The 23257-nt window shown below is 43.3% G+C and overlaps 1 protein-coding gene across 3 annotated transcripts in view; it reads left to right on the top strand.

Moving 5' to 3' along the window:
• The first annotated feature begins 166 nt into the window (after nt 1-166).
• Nucleotides 167-23257, top strand: part of SHC4 (SHC adaptor protein 4) — a 65916-nt gene continuing 42825 nt past the window's right edge. The window contains exons 1-2 of one of the 3 annotated variants that reach the window (XM_019533633.1): nt 167-266; nt 14439-15506. In XM_019533633.1, the coding sequence (XP_019389178.1) occupies nt 14919-15506 (588 nt within the window). In that variant the 5' untranslated portion in view covers nt 167-266; nt 14439-14918. Of the gene's footprint in view, nt 267-14066; nt 14219-14438; nt 15507-23257 lie in introns of those variants that run through there. The other 2 variants (XM_019533632.1, XM_019533631.1) reach the window with 2 other exon arrangements.

Here is a 23257-nt window from a genome sequence, read left to right as displayed (position 1 = left end):
TAGGATAGAGCCACCCAAAGGGCTTATGGGTGAGCACTTTATATTTGCAAATCAGGCTTCTAGTTCCAGTTCCTTTTTAGGCAACTTGCTGCATATTTTTTTTTTTTTTTTGTACGAGTCTATCTTCAGATGTTTTAAAAATAACTTCTTATGCATCCAGCATCTCGCCTTTCTGTTTGCAAAAGTGGCAGAGCTCTGCGAACAGCTAGCTCTGTGCACTTAATGATGGCTCACACATCATATTGCTTTCAGGACTGATTTCTCAGGTCAGTACTACGTTTCTTGCAGGGAGGGGTTTGGTGGTTTAGGTATTCTATTCTAAGACTGGATGCATGCAGGCACGCTGCTAAAGCAAAATAATTCAATGCTAAAAGCGAAGTACCAATACTTGGATAGTGATGGGACACATCTGAATGCTGTATTCAGGGTTGCTAAAAGCCCTTTCCAGAGATTTCTACCAAAGGATTAGTTTCATCTTAACCATCAGTGGTCTAGTGACAAAGCTGGGAATTTGCAGTAAGAATTCTTGAACCTGCAGGTCCGTGATATGTGCAAAAGAGCCCAGTGATTTATATCTCACTCTTAACTGCCAGTGGTTAGTTATTTGTTTTTTTTTTCAAAATGATTTTCAGTCATTGTATAGGCAAATGAGGAAACTATATAAGTTCTGGTACTTCTATGGTATCTCACAACTTCCTCACAGAGTGATATAACAGGTAACTGCTTTCCTCTCAGTTTAGATTGCTGAAAAGTCAGTTAACTATAAGAAATGCAGCTGTGCACTCCAACTGCCCTAACAACAAAGGGCATTATGCGGACAAAAGAGTATTATGTCATTGATTGTTGTACTGCACCTTGTCCTTTGACACTTGATCGCTTTCCTCAATACAGAAGTCATTGATCCACTTCTTTGTTTGCAAGGCGGATGTGTGGGTGTCCATCTGGACACTATTTAAAATATTCGGCTCCTCTAACACGGTTAGTCTCCCAGGACTGTACTTTAATAAGAAGAGAGGAGTCTAATAATCATGTAACACTGAAAGCAGACTTGCTTTTATATAAAGACAAATAGAGGAAATAGGGTAACTGCATTTCCTGCAGTTATCTTTAGAAAAGTGCTGTTTGTGCTTGGGTTCCCTTGGAGACCTCTTGGAGGCCATGGTAATCCTGCCATACACACAGGCAGGGTTCTCATATTGATAGTATAAAAGCATATTAGCTTCATATGGTACAATCACTTTAATTTTTTATAATGTTTCATTATCCTCCTCTGTACTTGGCTATGTTTTCCTTGCTATCTCAATTACAGAGCACCAGTGAACTGTGCTTGTGCTAGCTTTTGGAACTGTATCAGCACAGTCATTCTAAAATGTGCTATTTTGTGTGTGCTCAAAGAAATGAGAGCCCTTCTTTTGGATGGCACCTATCCAGCAGACTATAGGAAAATGCTTAGAAGCACAAAGGTATTCAAAAATTAATTTTAAGTGTAAGTAAGGGCGAGAGAGACCGGGGGGGCAGAGGGGGGGCCCGTTTCAAAGGCATGAGTGAATTGTGTTCCCAACTCCCACCGAGTGGTTTCAACAGGAGGTGAAAATCTAGCAATTCTTTCTGCATCTATGCATTGCATGCTATTTAAAAAGCTGGAGAAGTGATGATGTAGGGGTGCAAAAGGAAAGCTCTATATGGACAGAGCTGTTTTAAAAAAAAAAAAAAAAAAGCTCTTGTAAGACTGCAGAACAAGCACAGTAAAAAATATTTTATACCATGCCCGATGTCTTGTTGATCTCCTAGCACCTCTAGGTACCTACAGAGCAGTAAAGCAACCTCTGACTCACTGATGAAAAGGCACAAGAACCAACCCCAGCTATATCATCCCAGCTAAAGCTTTGTCTAGCCAGGTTTTAAAAACCTCCAAGGATGAAGAGTCCACAACTGCTCTGGGTAACCTGTTTCAGTGCTTTACTACTCTCCTAGTGAGAAAATTCTTCCTAATATCTAACCTAAACTTCCCTTGCTGCAACTTGAGACCACGGCTCCTTGTTCTGTCATCTGCCACCACTGAGAACAGTCTAGCTTCATCTTCTTTCGAACCCTTCAGGTAGCTGAAGGCTGCTATTGAATCCCCTCTCTATCTTTGCTTCTCCAGACTAAATAAGCCCAGTTCCCTCAGCCTCTCCTCAGAAGGCATGTGTCCTAGCCCCCTCACCATTTTTGTTGCCCTCCACTGGCCTTTCTCCAATTTTTTGACATCTTTTCTGTAGTGGGGGTCCCAAAACTGAACATGGTACTCCAGGTACTGGTGGCCTCACCAGTGCTGAATATAGGGGAATAATCACTTCCCTTGTCCTGCTGGCAACACTCCTACCAATGAAGCCCAGGATGCCATTACCCTTCTTGGCAACAAGGCCACACTCTTGGGCTTATATTCAACTTATTGTCCAATGTAACCCACAGGTGCTTTTCTGCAGAGCTGCTGCCCAGCCAGTGAGCTCCCAGCCTGTACTGGTGCATGGGATCATTCCATCCTAAGTGCACGACTTTGCACTTGTCCTTGTTGAACCTCATGGATTCCTTTGGCCAAATTCTCCAATCTGTCTAAGTTGCTCTGAATCCTAGCCTTACCCTCCAGTGTATCTATTACTTCCCCTAGCCTAATGTCCTCAAACTTGCTGAAGGTACACTCTATGGCATCTACCAGGTTGTTGATGAAGACCTTGAACAAAACTAGCCTTAGGACTGACCCCTGGGGCACTCTGCTTGATACTGGCTGCCAACTAGACATTGAGCCATTGATTAATACCCTCTGAGCCCAATGCTCCAGCCAGTTTTTTATCCACCTTACAATCTATTCATCCAACCCATACTTCCTCAGCTTGCCTGCAAGAAAGTTGTGGGAGACTGTATCAAAAGCCTTGCTAAAATCAAGGTGTACCACATCCACTGGTCTCCCCGTATCCACAGAGCCAGTCATCTCATCATAGAAGGCAATCAGGTTGGTCAGGTATGACTTGCCTTTGGTGAATCCATACTAACTGTTTCTAATCATCCTCTTCTCCAAGTGCTTAGAAATGGATTCCTTGAGGATCTGCTCCATGATTTTTCCAGGGACTGAGGTGAGGCTGAACACTCTGTAATCCCTGGATCCTCCTTTTTTCCCTTTCTTAAATATGCCCTTTTCCAGTCATCCAGGACCTCTCCTGATTGCCATGAATTTTCAGAGATGATGGTCAGTAGTTCTGCATTAACATCAGCTAACTCATCACTCTTGGGTGCATTGCATCCTGCCCCATGGAAATGTCTAGCTCTTCTAAATACTCCCTAACCTGTTGTTTCACCACTGTTGGTTTCTCACCTCCTCCCCAAACCGTGCTGCCCAGTACAATAGTCTGGGAGCTGGCCTTGCCTGTGAAGACTGAGGTGGAAAAGGCATTGAGCACTTCTGCATCCTCTGTCACAAGGTTGCCTCCCCCATTCAGTAAGGGACCCACACTTTCCCTGATTCTCCTCTTGCTACCGACATACTTGTAGAAACCCTTCTTGTTACCCTTCACATCCCTTACTAGCTGCAACTCCAGTTGCACTTTGGCCTTCCTGACTTCATCCCTGCATGCCCAAGCAATATTCTTGTACTCTTCCCTAGTTGTTCGTCTAAGTTTCCACTTCTTGTAAGCTTCCTTTTTGTAATTTTTATTACGTGCTACAACCGAGGAGGCTGATCAGACGGTGGGGGAGGCTGGCTTGTGTTTGGCTACCTGCCATATGTGGGGTTGTGCTGAATTTCGTTTAACTTGTAATCAAAGTATAATTTGTAATAGTCTATACACTAAGCAAGGGGAACATATTCCTGTGATATCACCAGTCCCAGGACTGGAGCACAGTTCTCAGTCTGAAATCATGATTGCTCCCCATTCCCTTTTGAGTTTCCCTAGGGCTGGGGTGGTCTTGCTGAGACTTGTTCCATTTTGTAGGTGGCTGTGTTTGGCAAAAGTTGTATGGTACTTTGTGGGCCCATTAGATTTGTTCCCATTGTCCAAGTTTGCATTTTTAGGTAGTTGCAGAGTTTAGATAAGCAACTTGGGACAACAACCCAGAACTGAAGCCAAAAGAAGGACACAGTTGCTGTTCATTAGTTAACGATGTTATTGGTTTAGGCAATGTTACAGTTCTGTACTGCTTCAGAGTATGCCGGGGTCTTTCACCAAGGACCACAAATGCCTCACATTCAAGGTATCTCTGAGATACAGAGGGCAGAGGAAGAGTATTATGGTGTCATACAGTACACTCAAGGATAAGCTAAAACTTAACTCTTAGCAAGTCAGTATGCTTGTTTCGCTCAGCAGGAACCCTGTGTGTTATTCAGCATCTTATGCAACATTGGCATAGGTTGGATTGACTAGGTCTCATCAATTGGGCTCCTCACTTTTTAGATTTCATAGCATAGTCTGCCTGCCTGTCTGCCTTGCAGGATGCGTTGAGCTTATGTGAGCTGCTGTAACTGTAAATCTCTAGGGCTCTTTTTTCCTGATACAAGTGGTTAGAGTGGTCTGTATGTCCTTCCTGCATGATGCAAATTCTAGTGTTTCTTTTTGGCTTGAAATAGCCCTAAGAAACCTGTTGTCTGCTACATTTGAAACTTTTACTCTTTTAAAGGAGGTTGTAGTGCTTGGTAAAGAGAACTTGATGGCACAAGTGGGTGTCTTCATGAAGGCCAGGGCGCAAATGTCACACCATGCAAATGTCTCTTTGCCTTGCCCATTGGCCTCATCTTCAGCCTTCAGGGTCCATTAGTATGTAAATCAGTAGTTAGTTTTCAGCCTTCAAAATGTAACTTCCTTTCACATAGCTAAGGTATGGTAAGCAACCTTATTAAGTGAACATGAATTTTGCCTTTGAACTAAAGTGACTTTCATGTTGGCTAGGACTAAAGGTTCTTTCTTTTTCAGGCTGGATGGAAGTAGTGCTCAGAGGTGAAAGTCTCCACCTCCTTTCCTTCCTCCTGCATTGCAAGCAGTGTCCTGTTTTGTGCTACTTGTTTAAAATGAAACTTTACCACCAAGAGGGCTGTGGCTGAGATCCTCGTGTTCAGTGGGATGGGAGGGAAGTGTGGCAGCAAAGCTAAGAGAAAATGTAGGAGGAGGGACAAAATTTACTTAAAAAGCTCCACCTTTGCTTAGCCTAGGCAGGCAAACTGTTTTCTGTGTATGCACCTCTCCACCAAAAGGAGCAGCTTTAAAAAACAGTTTATCTTAAACAACCAGCTTCAGTCATGTTCTGTTTTTTTGGGGGATAAATAATCCCAGTTCTTGGAATCGCAGCCTATGATCATTTCATGGCACTCCTAACCACTGTTGTTTCCCTAATCTAAAACTTTCTGAGTGTGTGCATGTGTGTACGGGGGTATAGGCTGTAGCCATGTTGGTCTAAGCACACAGGCAGACAAGATTTTGTGGGTAAATCTGATATGTTTTATTAGACCAACACAAAGAGTTGGCAAACTTCTTTGCAAGCTTTCAGATGCAAAGAAGTTGGCAAACTTCTCTGCAAGCTTTCGGAGGCTGACCAACTGCAGATGCTTCCTCAGTCTGATTGAAGCATATTTGTACGCATAAGCTTGCAAAGAATATTGTTTCCAAGTATCTAAGTTGGTCTAATAAAAGAGATCAGATTTACCAAAGAACTTGTCTGTGCATGTGCACACATTCAGAAGTTTTAGACTAGGGAAATAAGAATGGCTGATATATGTATAACATAGTATATAAGGCCAAGAAAACCAAAGCAAGATGCAGTGATCCAGAGGAAGTTGTCATTCATTTATAAATCATTTTATTCCATAGTGTCTAGACTTTTCAGCCTTGGTTTCTTGCAGTCATCTAGATAATGTTCAAGAAAAGCATCATGGGCCTTGTCTCTCTGCTGCTTTATTTTTGTATTTAAGGAAAAATCCTCAAAATAATTTAAATCCTATTTTGAAAAAGGCAGTTTCAAAAATATTACTTCTAAGCATCTCTGACCATCTAGTCTTTAGCCATCTTTTCAATCCTTTGTCTTTATGAAAACTGAAAGTTTTTGGTGTTAGAGTATATCTAGCTCTTTAATAAATTGTAATTATGGAGAAAATTTCATAAGGACTGGAACCAAAACGCAGGTGAAGAGTTTGACATGTGGCAAAACCACTTTCTCATTTCCTATGCTCCTAAGATTAGTTAGGTATAATTCAAATAACAGTAGTGGTTTAAACATTTCAACAACCACAATTGCTTACAGTCATAAAAAGCTCTGGCAGACCACTGAAATAAAACTCCAGTGCTAATGTGGGCATGTGTCCTCCAGTCTTTTTCAAATTAGCATCTTCATTGTCTACAAAATAAGTAAATATTCTGTGCTTGTTCTACAGCTTTCTGCTTGGTTTTTTATCTCTTAAGCCATGCATAGCAGTGAGGAACTGAGACAACTTCGGTTTTCCCCTAAATTCTGGACAATCTCTTCTGCTCATTGGCTGCATCACCTCTGTGGTTGCTGCATGGGGCCAAAATAAAGACCCCCAAAGAAATCTGGATGAAAGAATACTCTGCTTTGCCCATTCCATTCAAGAGAGTAAAATCTCACTCCCAATGAATTAGTCTCTTTCCCTCACAATCACCAGTCTTTAATATATATTTCCAAAAATGTCCTGTTAAAAGCTGTGCTCCAAAAGAAATGCAGGAGGATGTTAGACCAAATATTACATGTGTCTAGTAAATCAGTTTTCCTTTCTTCTTGACATGCTGTTTCTGGTTCCCAATTAAAAGGTTTTTGCAAGGTATAGACTTATCAGCTTTTACATTACTGAGCACATACCCTTCACTTCAGCTTTCAAGCTACTAGTAAACTAAGCTAGTGCCTGCATGTAAGTGTATCTGTATCCCCAGTCCTTTTCCTCATGCTCACAAGTTGATGAATGTGACTGTAGCAAGTGTGTGGGTGAGAGACAATTAACGGGAGGAAACGAGTGTCACAGGAAACATCCGCCGCAGTATAAGCTCTCTCTGGGAAGAGGTCAATAAGCCATTTGAGCTGAATGTTTCTGACTGCATTATTACCACTGTGCAGCCTCTGAGGCAAGGCACTTATCTATACAAGTGTTTGTGAAGCAGCTGAGGGCAGGTGCTGTATTTCCAGTACCTTCCACATGGATTCGATACGGTCTTGTGTTGAAGGCAGGCAGCAGCCACCACTACCAACCTGCTGAAACATTCCCATCTGTGCTCTGCTGGCAGCATGAGACAGGCATCCTGGATGGTGCCAGCGGCGGGCTGCTCTGCTGTAGCCTGCAGAAGGTGCGACAATATCTATATAGGGCTGCTATCAAAGGGTGGCAGGAGAGGTGCTATAATTCAGCTGGCATGAAGGAAGCCTCTGGCACCACCAAAGAGCTCTAAGTGGAGACACAGCCAACATTTTGTTGGCAGACCATTTGTGTGGCACTCCTGGAGTTACCCTCATGGTATATGCTGTTCCTGATTAGCCCCCTGCACTGTGCACAACCTCTGTGTTTCTGGCATGCTCAACCAAAAAAACCAAACAGTGAACATTTGTAAATTCAAAAGCTCTCTTATCAAAGCTAGAGGCAAGGTTCAGTTTAAAGTAGTAGGCAGCCAGCCTCTGACACACTGTGTCCTCACCATGTAATTTCCAGGGCTGCTATCCATGGTGGGTGGGCTTCTCCTTGCTGTGGTGGTAGAGACATACTCTTGAGATGGGAGCGACTGCCTGTTGCTGCCACTAACTCCTGTCCATTTTCACCAGGGGTAAAATTTGTCTTCTAAACGGTTACAGTAAATAAATTATTTGCCAGCTAACCTTTTTCCTCTCTTACAGGTGTTATTTACTTGAATGATAGCGTTAAAGGGACCAATTGAAATCTCTTTTCCCCCCTGCTCATGGGGGATGTGCGCCAATTCTAGGGTAACAAGGTTCTTTGGGTGAATCTGATATCTTTTGTTTTAAGTTGGTCTAATAAAAGATATCAGATTCACCCAAAGAACCTTGTCTGCCTGTTAGGGCTCTGTGAAGCGTCAGTCCCTGATTCAATTCGGCAGAGATTGGACCCAATTCAGTGGCCAAATCTCCAAATCCGAATTGAATTGGAACCCTTTGAATCAATTCGGAGAGATTTGGAAAGACTTAGAGATTCGGACATAGACACAGCTTTAAATGTTTTTTCTACATACCTCTAGGTAGCAGGTGGCTCGTGAGTGCTGCGATGCTGGGGTGCATAAAGTGTCTCACAGAAGCACAGGGGGGGATCCCTAGCGCTCTTGGTGGCAGACCCAGAAGTGGACCAGAAGCATTTCTGGGTCCTCCGGAGAGTGCATGGGGGTCCCCCACCCCTTCCCAGCTCAGTGATTGGTGCCTCCTGGGTCTAGGGGTGCACCCGGGATCCCCTTGTGGCTGGTTGCTGAGCCGGGGGGGCACAGGGACCCCCCCCCCCCAGCAAGCTCCCCAATGGACCCAGAAGTGGACCGGAAGTATTTCCTGTGCACTTCCGGATTCACCGCCAAGCACGTGGAGGGCCCCCGCACTCCTGTGGGACACTCCACCCGCCCCAACATTGCAGCCATCACGAGTTGCGCTGGGTACCTCAAGGTATATAGAAAAAACTTTTAAATTTGTGTCTATGTCCGAATTGCTGATTCTCTGAATCAGCATCAAATTTTCAGATTCGGATTTGGCCGAATTGAATCCGGGTCAGTGATCTAAATCAACAGATCAAATCGCTGTCCCTCATTCGAGTTGAATCTGAATCCAAATCAAATAGGGCCTGCTTCATATACCCCTACTGCCTATGCCCTTAGAACAACACCCCTGTCATTCTAGGGTAATGTACTAGTCAACACATGGGGACTACTTTTCTTTTTTTTCTCTCTTTATATTCAGTCCCTCAGTGACTCCTGGCACTTACTTGCTCTTCAGTGTCCTCAAGATAAAATGGCTCTTCCTTTTGTACTCTGTGGCCAAGATTTTAGTTACTCCCCATAAACATTGTCTTCTCCCATCACTTTTCCTTGTAATCCATCTAAACTGTTCCTGCTGAAAAGTGCTCTGTCAGCCTGCACCTGTCCCTCTCTGTTTCTCTGCACTGACTTCTTGGTTTCCTCATTGAGATCAAACTTCACACCTTTAGCAAAGCACCTTTTCCTCTGAGCTTTCTCATACCCTAGACTCTGACCTGCACTTTCTCCCAGCTGTTCCCTTGATCTCATGTGTTAGTCCCAAATTTGTGCTGCATCACGTTCAGCCTTTTTGAGCTGGAGCCTCTCCATTACAGTTTATCAAGAGCTTTCCTTGTCCTTAAGGACCTCTTATGTGAACTTCTGTAGCTGGAACGTCCCTTATCTGCTCTGCATGGTCTCCACTCACACTTGTTTTTGTCTGCAAGTTGGCTGAGGGCAGAGTCTGTCCTTTGTAGAGACTATTTTTCAGTAGTAGTGAAAGACTACAATGTGAGCGTGTGCTTATCATAGGCTTTGATCTGGTTGCATTGCGTTACTGAGGGTAACATGGAGACTAGGGGAGTCTTTCTTACAGAACTGCAGCAGGTAATCCAAGTGGAATGCCTTGACTGAAAGGAATCCTTGTTGTTTGAGAAAACAGCATTAAAATAGAGGCCTAAGGAAAGGTGTTATTTCATTAAAGGAGAGCCCAGGCATGCAACTGGAAAATTCCATTTCCCTCTATTTCCCAGCCAGAGCTTGGCTGCCTCACCAACTTGCTAGAGGGAGTCTAGAGCAATGAGCCTATACGATCATGCTGTAACCTTGCTGTGACATGAGCACAGTAGACAAATGTGAACCAGAATGGTGTGTAAGAGACACAGCCTCCTTTTATACTTCAAACAAGGCCCTGGGCTCAATTTCTCCAACTCTAAAAGGCCCTTTGTGCTCCCTGCTGGTCAGAGGCTGGCTGCCACCAACTTTAAACTGATTCTTGCCTTTAGCCTTGAGAAGAGAGCTTTTGAATTTACAAATGTGTACTGTTTTATTTTTTTCTCCAAAAAGGGTGAATATTACTTTGGATGATGCCGGTTTTTTCTGGCTATTGCTACTGAACTTCAATTTTGTATTATTCCTGAAAACAGGGCCTTTTACAATTATGTTTCTCCAGGACTCCTTGAAAATTCAGCTTCTATAGCAAAGTGTCACTCACTGGTGCCACTGGCTAGAGAATTGCTGGGTAATTCAGCTCCCTTTCTTATATCACTGGGGAAAATTAGAAAAAGACTTTAAAAAATCTCATTAAGCGAGCCATTGTTAGGAAAGTTGTATCTTCATGGAGAGAAGGTATCCTTTATGGGGTTCTATCTCAGGAAATGTCTTTTTCCTAAGATGTGGTTTTTGAGTTCTGTGGCTCATCCCGTGGAAAATGGCCCATTTCATTACAGTCCCCTTCTTCCTGAGGCTGTCATGTTTGTTAAGATTCTATAAGCACATCACGGCTCTCTATGAGGGCAAGGTATATCTGTGGAAAAAAATAAGTTTCCTTTTTTTATATTTCTGTAGCCCTGGAATCATCAGGGAGGTGTGTGCATCTGACAACAGCTTTTCATGGAGCTGTCTGCAGATGTCATGCCTTGCGCCATTGCATGTGAAACATGTCCGGCAGGCCTGAGAGACCTCTTGAGCTGTCTCTCCTAGCATCTTTCTTCCAGTCTCCCATTGTCTCTGACATTGGCTGAACTCCTTTAGTGCTAACAAAGTTCGGAGCTGTCATGTAGACAGGTCATTGGCATTTTTAATGCCTTCCCTCTATATCCATACTCCAATGACATATTTGACTGGAGCTATGGGGGGGTGGGAGGGGGGGGGTGGAAAAGTGACCACCCTTCATTTGGACCTCTGTTACTAAGAAAACTCATGTTAGCAGTTACGGGGAATGATTTAGGTTCTGTCCATACCATATGCAAGACTTGAGTATTGGCTGCCTCGCAACCATTCAACTCTCCTACTCACTCAAATCTTGGCTTCATTTTGGTTAGCCTGATTTTACCCTTCTTTCCTCTGACTCATTTGTCAACCTCATCCATTCCAAACCCCTCACTCACTGTTGGCTCCACTCTCTATCTTTATAGGTCCCCACCACTGCTATATCTGAGCACCTTCCAGATAGAAACAGCTGCTCCTTTCTCTTGAGAAGCCACTACAGAGGCCTATACAAAGCCATGGCAGCATAAACAGCTCCTGCATTTTGTAGCAGTGTGAGCTATTTCAGTGTATACGGCCTTACACCTAGGTGTGTGCTGCCATAATCAAGCCTTTCTGTTAAGGGCTGGGGTGAATAAGATGCAATCCCTGGCCAGTTACAAAAGGAGCTGGCCATCTCTTGGTACTCTGGTTAAATTGCCTTTTAGTACTGCTCAGGAGACCAGCGGACCACAGGGCAGCACCTGACCTATAAATATTTTCTACTAATATTTATGTTCTGGGTGCCACACAAAGGAAGCAGCTGGGATGGGAGCCCATTTTGTTGGTTGCAGTACATGCACAGTACAAAGGCTGGCCTAGGTAAATTGTAAATAGGAGCCCTGATTTCAGTTGGGGCCTTGAGGTATAATCCCAATAAGAGGGGTTCAATAGGAGAGGGGACTTGGAGCTCCTTCCCCCAACCATCCCAGTAACACTGGAAGAGATGGAAGGAGAGTGGGCAAAGCCTCAGTACCTGTGGGTTGTGCCTTGGCTTCTTTCCAAGGGATGCATCTGCCTGTGTGAGGGGTATGACCAGGGTGCGGGGCTGTAACATGCATATGGCCTTTTGAGGAAATGGGGATCTCTTGACAAAGCTAGAAGAGCCTCTTTCTCTCTTCCTTGTGTTTCCATGGCAGCCTTTTCATATTCAATGATAAGCCATGCAGAAATCATAGTGCCTTGAAATAACTCATTGTCTCTGTTCTGTGTACTACCGCCCAGATTCAGATGCCTGTCAAAACTGCTTGAATGTATCCTGATGTTTGTGCACTACCCATATGACTAGAGGGCTGTCCCCAAGCATCTCTGCCCTAGAGAACAAGTCTTATGGTGTTTCAGCTTCATGCACATGCTCTTTGATGGATTCTGGTAGTATCTTTCTGAGCTGTATTATATATTCATTTTGCTTACCCTGCTCAGATGCTTGTCTGTATTTGCTTTTTCACTTGGCAAAGAGGAGTTAATTTGTCAGGGCAATTGACTGATTTAGCCCCAACAGCAGTCTGTTGCTCCACTTGCCCTTCTGATATGCTATGCACTGGATTAAGGCTGAATTAAGACAGTTAAGGGGCCTGGGTACCATGTGATATAGGCCCTATCATGATGAGACACCCTCCCAGTCCATTCCTCACACGAGCAGCTGTGTTTGTGGGGGTGGGTGGGCTGAAGCCATAGTATTACTCTTTTTCTACAGACACAGTTCTCCCTCCTGAGGTAGCAGAGCCCCCAAAATGCAGGGTCTTGGAATTAGCCTCTCATTGAAGTATATGGGGCACTTTCCTCTTGGCCAAGATACTGTTTCAGGCTCTCAGAAGACTCAAGCAGACATTATGGAAGCAGCTATACCCAGACTATGCTTACTGGGTTTCCTTTGCAGTCATAAAACCTAGTACATTTGAAAAAAAAATAAGGCACATGACACTTGTAACTGGGCAGTTAGACACAGATTTTCTATACCTTCTAGTGGAAAAGGAAGATCTTCAGAAGCTGATAGAAAGTGACAGGATCCGGCATTAGGAGCTTGTTCTGATGATGTAATTTTCCTATCATGGCACTTTATTGGCTGGGTGACTCTAATCCTGTGATGTTGTTTTGACAGTGACAGAGATGGCAAACAACTGTCCAGTAATATAGCAGCCCCCTCCCACCCCAACTCATGCCGTTTGAGCAACACAAAGCCAGTGTCTTGGGAAGGGCTTGCAAAATTAAAAAGGAGATATCATGGGAGAGATCCTCAGCTGGTTAAGTCAATGTAACTCAATTGAACTTAATGAAGATAAACTGAGTAGCAGTAAGACACTGGCTTTGGAGAGAGACGAACTGAGCTGTGTTGGCAGGCTTGTGGTGAATGTCTAGAGCACAAGTCTTACAGCGTTTCAGCTTTATGCACATGGATCTTCAATAGAGCTGGGCATCTGAAACCGATTGGACAATAGATGCTTATAAAGCCACTTGGTTTCTGTGAGGTAACTAGTAAACTAGTTCTCCATTTTCCCCCTTCTTGTCAAACACAGTCGTACTGGAGCTAGAATTGTAACACAGTGGATGCTTGCACATCACAGCGTATCACAATAGGGGAGGTTCAGTGTTAGCATCAGGAGCTGGAGTGAAAATGGAGCCCTCCCCAAGCAGAAATCTGGGTTTGAGGTGGTGGCAGAAGAGAAATGCTAATGAATGAAATATCAATACCACCCTTTTGGAAGCTGAAAACAATGCATATGGGGAAATGTTACTTACATCCACCTGCACAGAATGAAGTAAACAGTGAGCTGTTTTTCTCCATGAATATTATATTTGTTAGTTCAGCAGTTTACCTCACGTTGCATTTTACCTCAGGCCATTGCCTACTCAATTTCTGGCTTCCTGTGTGCCTCGTCTTTTGCCATCTTCATCACGTCTTTAGAGTAAATTTGATAGGCACAGGAAGTTGCATTAGGTCGGATATTGAACCGACAGTCAATAAAAAGGAACTCAATTTCTAAGGAAGATGCAGCCCATCTTCCCTCAAGAATTATACCATATATCTTAATATCAGTGGAACAATAGATTTGATTTTTAGATTTGGATGATGCCTCACAGGCATAATAGCAGCAACAACAAAAACCCGGTGCTATATTCTCAGCAAAATTGGTATCAGACTTCTGGAAATTGTAATTACTGATGCTTCCTCCCATTTCTTATCAGTACATTAAAATTGTTCCCCACTCCAATGTCATATTTCTCATGGCTACTAGTTTAGTGTATTTATGGTGTATGAGTCATCAAGCTTTCTCCTGATTGGCTGAAAATTAAACACCCCTGGGACTGTCAGTCAGTAACAGCAATCCTCAGCTTCATTCACAGATTTATAAGCTTCCACACAGAGAAATTCATTCAGAAAACTTCATTCATAAAAACTGCAACACTCTCCTAATCTGCAACAGAGAAATTCTGTGGTGACCTGGATTTTAAGGAAAAGCTAGGGATGACTCCAGGGCTATCAGAAAAGCTGCATACAGGTGAGGGGCATGAATCCGGAGATGTGAAGTAAAATTCTGCCAGACCGTAAGAATATTCAAAGTGTTTCTGGCTTGTGTTGCTGAATGACTTTCACAACCAGAATTAGCAGGACAGATATGAAGACCTGCTAGCTTCAGTCAGTGAATCATTTTGCATGGGGGATTTTTTTATCGTTACTTTGTGGGAATAAAGAATGTGACTTCTTTTTTTTTCTTTTAGCAGGGGCCAGCTGAACATCAAACTGCGGAGGACAGGATGGGCAATGTATCTCCTGGGGTTCCTGCTCATCTCTAAATATTTTTGGGATTTTAGCTCCCTTCTGTTGCTTTGTGTGGAATATTTTTTGAGCTTTTACTGCCGCCAGTGCTACAGCATTAATGATGCAGGCTACATCAGGGAGTGCTCAAAGCTGAGAGCGATTTAGAGGCTGGCTTGCTTGTGGCAGATGTGAATATAGGTATGAATAGCAGCTCTACAGCTTAATCTGCTCTAGCACTGTCATTGTCATGTGTTCATTTCCTTTATTGCTGCTTGCAGGTGACCAGATATCTACATAGATTTAAGCAGGCAGCAAAAGCATCCACTAAGTTTCTGTTTTTGGGATTGCTAAATTCTGTTTGGGATTGCTAAATTTCTATACAATTTATCTATACAAAGCCAATTTATGCAACAGTATCCAGCTACAAAACTTCCAAGGCTATGAGAGAACGCAGCCAGCACGGATTCAGTGGACACGTATTATATGTAGGACTGTTTAGACATCCAGGAATGTTGCACAGGGCTAAATACAGTAGATTTCGGAATGATTCTATAACATCATTAGATGAAGGTACACCAAGTAGCTCTTTAAATATCAAAGGCTCCTCTTCATCTGCGCATTCCTCAACACCTCACTTGCCAATTGAAGATGTCACCTTCGGGACACAGGACAGCTCCCCCACTTTGTGCACTTTGATACCCCGAATGGCGAACATTAAATTATCCAATCCATCCAATCTTCCTGGTCTAAAAAGCTTCTGTCTGGGGACAAAAGACGTGCCAAGAATTAAATTGACAGAGTGTGGGACTGTTCCAAGCAGCCCAACCTCCCCAGAAATCAGTTTAACCAGCTTCCTGCCTACGTCTCATCTGCAGCAAGATCTGGACAAGCCCGATGTAAATGCAAAAGCTCAAGATGACTGCATCCTGCATGGATTTGATAAGCCTGCTTCTCTAAGCAAACAGGAGAAGCACCTGATGCAAAGCAGTGAAGACACTGTAGAGACCGGCATGACCTACTGCGTGCGGGTAAGTAGCTTCTCACAACTATGCCATGGAATAAGAGAAATAGGCTGTGGGCTGGTGCAACACATTCTTCCTTTTTCCCCTTCTGCAAGCACATGTCCCCAGATCATTTCTCATCCTGTATGTTTTCTGTGTCTGGATGCCATGTATAAACACCAGGCTAATTATACCAGGCAGATTATACCAAGCAAAGAGCACAATATCAGTTCCCATAGAATGTCCACACAAAAACCATTCCTTAAGTAGCTTAACTGATTTGAAACCAAATAGGTAAATCAGTACTGCTCTAGTGGGAAGTGCATTTTTTAAGGGAGCTGAAGGCTTCACGAATTTGTTATCCCCTGTGCAGCAGAACTGCTGCACTAACTCTCTGATAGGTCACACATACCTAACTCATGTTTTTGCAGATGTGAAACAGTTGCTGACTGTCCTGATGCAAGCTTTATTGTCCTTGTAGTGCCTCTCCACAGAGACACAAAGTATGATCTAGCAAATGGCGTTCTCTTAAATTGGCATTTTTCAACATGTCTGGTTCTCTCATTGTAAGAGTGCATGTCTCTTTTCTGAAGATATCAGTTAATGAAGGAATTCTGTCTTCCCAGCATCTTTTATGCTCAGTGGTATGCTGGCTTTGCTACATGGCATGTCTTCTCTATTTTTTCACTCACTGGTGGGTAGGGGACCTTGTTGCATGAATGATTCCCTGACATCTGTATTTTCTGCTCCCTTCCCCTTATGCAAACACACCTTCTTTCCCTTGTTATAATTGTTACACTAATTCTTGTACCCTAAAAAGACTTGCCAGTTGCTTCTCATACCCCTAAATTTTAGCCTTGATCATTTTACTTAAATTTCATCTCCCTGCAGCACTCTCCAAAATGGAAAAGTATCTGCATAGCAGGCCATGTTCTAAATTACTCCAGAAATGCTGGTCTAAGGGCTGGATAAAGCCATTGTTCTGTCAGAGAATGCCCCCATGTCTGTCACTGGGACACAATGGGGTACAGCAGCATTCAAACACCATAGGACAAGTTATGACTGCCAGTGACAATAACCCTTGGCTTTTCCCTGCTGACCAAGCCAAACTGCATGTACTGGTAAACTGGTAGTTGATGGTGAATGACAGCCTTGAAAATCAGGAATGGCAAAGAAGTCAAGGACCTTGCAAAGACTTGGCTTCAGCTCCACTGCTGGTCTTGATAAGGGGGCTGAGCCAGCAGCAGGATTAGGAGACCAAAGAGATCCCATTCCAAAAGTAGCGCAAGGGCAGCCAGTAACACACAGGAGGGAAATCCTGACGTCCTTAACAGAAGCCAAAGTTTCCAGAGCACCAGTGAAAAGTAACACCAAGTAGCTTTCCCCAAGGAGAGTTCATCTGAGGTTTCTGAGCAAATTAAGTGGAAACAAGCTGACAGGCTCAGTGGCATGCTCTACCCTTCCCCAGCAGCTGAAGGTTGGGAAGTTGCTAACATTGTGCCTATCTTTAAAAATGAGCCAAGGGAGATCCCAAGAATTGGACTACTGATTGAGACTCATATCAGTTCCAGTGAACTGAATGAATGTAATTGAAGTCAGAATAGTACAGTACCTGCAGAAGTGAACCAGCATGGACAATCAGGAAGGAGAATGAGTGCCCTAATATGCTAGGACATTTTAGGGCAGCTCATAAAGCTGAGTCTTGGTGCATTTCATTCTTCTCTTCCCAGGGGCTTTGTTAGTGTTGGAGTCTTCAGTTGTAGGCCCATGCTCCCATTTTGCATGTTCAAGTCTTGCATCATATAGACGTAATGTATAAAACAACAACTGCCATTAACATTTTACTTTCTTTAAAGTCAAAAGCATGAGGAAAATCTGCATTTGTTCGGGCTCTCATTTAAAACTGAACTACTTTACCATGTTGGATCATCCTCTTATGTCAGTACTATTTTGTCTTTAACTTCCAGTACTAGTGCTAAGCATTGGATGTTTCCATAGCAGTAAGTTTTTACACACAAAAAAGGGGAAGAATTGAATTAATGAATGTTCTTCAGCTTTGGTGTTCAGGCCTTTTAAATCGGGGTGGGTAGATGCATATAGTATTTCACTCATCAATTCAGATGCAGGAGCTGTACCTTAGGCAGCCACATGTTGGAATTTTGGGCAGTGCTAAATAGAGAGAGAAAACAGGAAAGGTGAGTACAAGTTAAAAGGACTTAGCCCCTTCTGTTGCCTACCAGATTAAACATTGTTTTAAAAAGTTTTTACTAGGTCTAAGGGACACCTCATGAGGAAATCTTTTTGAAGACTCTTGGTCATTACCACAGTCAGAAACCTCTGTCCAGTCCCTGGACAAAGCTAGCATCTATTTAGAATTAATTGCCATCAGCCTCATAATAGCAGACAGTGGTTCATAGATTCGTAAGTTGATATTTGATGCCATACAAAAGAAAGAGCCTCAGAGATAAAATGACTCTGCCTATGAAAGAATATAACTTATCGCCAAAAGAGGAATGTAATTCTCTGTGCATCTAATAGCAAGCAAATTTTGAATGAAATCTTTAGCTTGTTATCTAGTAACATGACCCCATGGTTCTAATGCATGTGCAGTCAGACTCTAATTGGCTTTCTCATGTGACTAATAGCTGTAGGATTATAGGCCATATTCTCATTTTCTCCTTCCTATACTTACGAAAATGAACAATGATACAGATGTTTGAAACACTGGAGCAATGGAGTTTAATTTATTTGCATTTAAAATCCAAATGCTTATAAAAGTTACCTGCTTTTAGGCCCATGAATCTCAGAATCGCAATTGGATCATCCCTTTAAGGACTCAATCTTCTGTCAGAAGTTGTTGTGAGTTTTGCCTCTATTTATTCAACAGCTAATGTGTTCAGATATGTTCACCCAAAGCCAGACATCAAAACCCGTATTTTGGTAGGCAGCTAAGGAGTCTCTGCTTTCTAAAGGTGCCAAGCCTCTAAGGGAACCACTGACAGTTCTTTTCTCATCTACCATGAAAGGTCCCCAGACTCATAGTGATGTCCAGTTAACTGATCTAACAAGTATCAATAGTGTAAAAAGGGATCATTTGTAAAGATTTTCTTTTAAAGATGGAGTTTATAGCTGCAGTTCTGATAGAAATGGGAATGCAGTACATAGGTACATAGGATAGATGCACAGAAAAGTAGAATTTATGGTTGCACATACAACCATAAATCTTACCTTTACTAATATATCACCATACCTATCTTAAGTCAAATACTTTTGTTAAAGTTTTCTTTTATAACAGGTAGTATCTTGGGCATGTAACCAAGAAACAATACATTTCTAGAGCTCCTCATATCTTTTTGTTGCATCATCTACCAGGCTTTCCAGGTATTCTGCATAAATCTCCTTCTTCTAGCAAATATATAGCACTCTATATTTGTATGTGCACACTCACATGTTTCAGTGTGGCAAAATACAGGGTAACATATGCAGGAGTTTGAGCAGAACCGTACTAGCAATTATTTTTGGCGATGGTATAAAGTAAAACTATGGAAGCAACTGCCCCAAGGTAACCTTTTCTTCAACAGACTTCAAAAAGGGGCACTGATAGACCCTGAATACAGACTGAGAGCAAAACTGGTCCTATTTGATATAGCTACTCCCAGGGTTCTGTGTTCCCAAATATATTTTGTACTTGGTCTTTTCAGAATGTAAAAGGAAATGTATTTATATACTCCTTTTCACAAGCTGTTTATGTGCACAGTACAGTACCGTGTGGAGATATCCAAGCTAGCTCAAGTACCAGAAGCAGTAGAGGCATGTTAGCACTCCACCTAGACTTTACCCTGGTAAGAAGTGTAAATTAGACTGGAATACTAATTTAGCACCATGTTAGCAGGGCTTTAGTGCTTTCAGTAGCTGAGCTAGTTCTAACTACATATGGTATTGCATAGTGTACACACGCCCCAAAAGAGACTGAAATATGAACTATACACTGTTTGTTTAGAGAACCTGGGGCACTCTACATGTACTGTCAGTGTGCATTATACCTAAACTGAGCCTGAGGACTAGACAATGAACCATTGTACCATACCCACTATTTTTTATTTGATTATGACCATGAACATGGCATATGAAGAAGTGATACAATTATAAATGCCAGTCATGAAGCCAGGCTATTTAAGCCTTCTATTCACTATGGGATATAGTCAATGAGAATAATGCCTTTTGGTCTAACACTAAGGGCCCAATCCAATACCTGTTGTAGCCAAAAGAGGTTCTTTCGTTGATCTCAGTGGGCACAGGATTGGGCTTAAAGTAGCTCTATAGCTCAATCTAAATTAATAATGCAGCCAGGCTGCAAAATCTCCAGTATTTCTGTTTAGACTTTTAATCAGTTATGGTGAGCTACTCTTATTTAGAAAACAAAAGGGAAGCTATCTTCTAAAACGTAATTTGTTTCCACAGTGTAAATTGCATTGTTTTTGCACAGTACCTTCTATTCGGAAACACCAGTTACCCCAATATTGGTGCTGATCCAACTGAGAGCTGTTTGGTGGTCTTTAAGGAATCAGATGGTGGCCTCTTGAGAACAGAGTTGTAAGACTGGCCCTAAGGCAAGAACTGAGGACTCCTGTATCTAGCGTGAAGCATTTTCTGAGACATCATATGTAGGAGCTTGGTTAAACTTTGCAGTCCTGTCTTAATTCACATAGGCCACATTCAGATGAGTGCAGACATGTGGCACTGCAGGCCACACATGCAGGCATTCTCTGGTCTGCTATCTTGCAGTTGCTGGCCCCGGCCTCTCCTACCCCACCCAGGGTAACCTTCCACATGACAGAGCATGCATGGCATGAGCATTCCCTGGGGACAAGTACCAGTGGCACAAGGTGTGCCGCTGCTACTTGTCACCAGGGGAAACAAATGTCCGTGTTTGTATGGATGCAGACGGGGCATGTCCAGATGAGCCTGCACATGCAGGGGTGTGCATTTACCATGCACAAATAGCAACAGCACATAATTGTGCTGCTGGTTTGTGCCCCAGAGAATGCCCCTGCACACGTGCTCCAGTGCATGCCAGACTGTCCCTGGTAGGGTAGGTAAGGCTTGGGCCAGCACCTGTGCTGTCCCAGCAGTTTTATCTGGGGCTCTGGGGGCATCCCAGGGCAGCAGCAGTACTGATCTATTCATACAGAGCCTGACCAGCAGCCAGAGCATGGCCCTGAATGGCCAAGCTCCATTACTGGTGGTGCAGGCAGCTGCTGTGTGCGCCACACTGGTTTTTTCCTGGTAGTTTTTTTTTTTTTTTTTTAAACTTGGATCTCCCAGTGTCAAATTTTGGCACTGTGCTACAAAGTAGCAGCATGGTGAATGGATGCACGTGTGCTTCGTGTAGTTTGAGGCACCACAAACTGCATGTGCACACTTATCTGGATGTGCCCAGATGGTTTATCCTGCTGAAATCTACCTTGAGAACATAATTAAATGATCCAGGTTGTAGGTGGTGGCTTATTTTGTAGGGGAGGTGATGTGTGGGTGGCATGGGGTGCACTTTGCGGGAATCAGAACCAACTTTTATTGGCATTCAATAAAAAAAGATTTCCTGGCATTATTTAAAAATGACTTTTCAAGTTCACTGTAAAGCAGTGAGTATGGGGGAAATAACAAATGACCCCCTCATTAAACAACATCACTGCAAAAAATGTCAAGTGAGGATATTTTGCAGGCTGCGGCCAGTGCAGAAAGTCTGAGAAAGAAGAGTGGTATCTTCCCCACTGGGCAGATGGAGATTTGAGATTAAAGAGGCATCCAGTTAATTTGCAGCACAGCCAGAAATTAAATCCAGATCAACCTGAGTTCCAGGCTAGTGGTGTCCTGCACAAGGCCACCCCTTTCTCTGGTTGGTTTGATCAGTTTTCAGCTAAAGCCCAGAGCATTTGGAATGAAAATATAAATGTAGAAAGAAGGAAAGGAATCAGGTGTGCACAGATTTAGCAGCAGCAATGTTTTTGTCCTGCAGCATCTGTGTAGTGCTAAAGCTCTAGTTTTTGGAGCACAGCTGAAAATGGCGTAGGCCCAAAAGCATGAAATCAGGTGCTCATAGGCGGATACAAAGCTTCTTTCTGGCACTTTGCCTAACCTCTCAAAAATAAATATATAAATCCCAAACTCTCCTGGGAAGTAGATTAACTTTAGTGATTCATTGTTTCTCAGCTCTTCTATGATTCACAACCCAAGATGTATTTTTAGCTGCTTTGCTGTGACAGGAACAGCACTAGGTGCAAATATTTTATTATTATAACCTGGCAGAAGGAATTAAAGCACAGGTGATAAGTTGAAATTCCCTCTGGGTCAACAGTTTGCAGAAGGATTGAGCGAATGGAGATGGTAGCAGCCTCTTTATTCACTGATTTGAGATTTCCTGTGTCATACTCCTTTGTAAATACCGGCCTGACCCGGAGACCTAGTAGTCGTGCCTGATCCTCAGTCTATCTTTGAATGAGAAAATGAGTGTTAGGAATATTGTAGAAGACGGTAACTGAGGCCCCACTAAGGAAGGGTGTCACACAGGGCAACTAACAAAATATTTCTGTATAAAATACAGATGACACATTAAAGAATGCTGGTTAGTGCTACCATTTAATAGGCCTGGGAACTGGATTCTTGTGTCCACAGTACAGTTTCAGCAAATTTCCTTAGTACCCTGGCAATATTTCACCCTGTTCTGGAAGAACCACCTCTAGTTATGAGTGGGAGGAGAGTAGCTTATTCTCCATGTTCATGCTGCTGAGGCTGCTAAGGTGAAAACCCATTATTCCCACCTGTGGCAAGCAACTATTCCCTAGAGCAAGACCATTTTTTTTTTTGTCTTCAGAGGCATCCAAAAAGCTATCGATTTTTACCAAATTCAAGTGCTTATTGGCTGCATTTAAATTTGTCCCTGTGCTCTTTTCTTGTACAATTGTATCTTACTAAATCAATGGTGTCTTTAGTCTTTAAATGTATGCTGAAGCTGGAAGCTCAAAGGAGGGCATCATTAGCATTAAAACTATTCTATTCTATATGAGTTCTAATTCTGCCCATACCACTGAGGAGATTCCAGTTGTGCCTGAAGCACCCTGACTAACACCTGTCACCATTTAAAGTGCTGAAATGGTACACCATTTAAAGCCCTTAAGCTTGAAAACAATTCTGTACATTGGGCCTCAGGACAGAATGGAGTATGAGAGCAACATGGTTTCAGCAACTTGGAAAGTTGAGGAAATGCACAGCCACATTCTGCAGCAACTGTAGTTTTCACAGGGGTTATACTTTTAAGATGAAAAGAAAATGCCTTGCCAAAATGCAAGTAGGAGGTGACAAAGGCACGCATGATTGATAATAGGCGATTGTCTGTGTCACGGATGACCCGCGAGCGGCCGTGTGCTCGCGAGCGCCCCTTTGCCGTGCCAATTAGGGTGGTCTGGCACCCTCTACTCGCCCACCACGTCTTTGCTGTTGAGGTTCAGAATGGGAGGCTGCCTACTTACACCTAATGACACCTTGCTGGTATCACCTCCGTTCCAAAGTGGGGGGCACTCTCACCCCAGCCTTATAGGCAAACGTGTGCCTCCAAACCTCCCCTTCAGCACGCCCCGAGCCTCGCAGCTGTCCCAGGGGACGTTGTCTGGTCCCCTGCCCCTCGGGTGCTCTCCCTCTGGCACCCTGGGCTCGTCACCCGCCTGGCGCCCCTGGGCCGGGCCCTTACCCACCGGCCTATTACTGACGCCCTTGGGTCTCCC

This window comes from Crocodylus porosus, unplaced genomic scaffold (assembly GCF_001723895.1).
Source record: "Crocodylus porosus isolate Cpor-Errol unplaced genomic scaffold, CroPor_comp1, whole genome shotgun sequence".
NCBI lineage: Eukaryota > Metazoa > Chordata > Crocodylia > Crocodylidae > Crocodylus > Crocodylus porosus.
The sequence above is the reverse complement of the archived record's forward strand: the minus strand, read 5'-3'. Positions and strand labels throughout refer to the sequence as shown.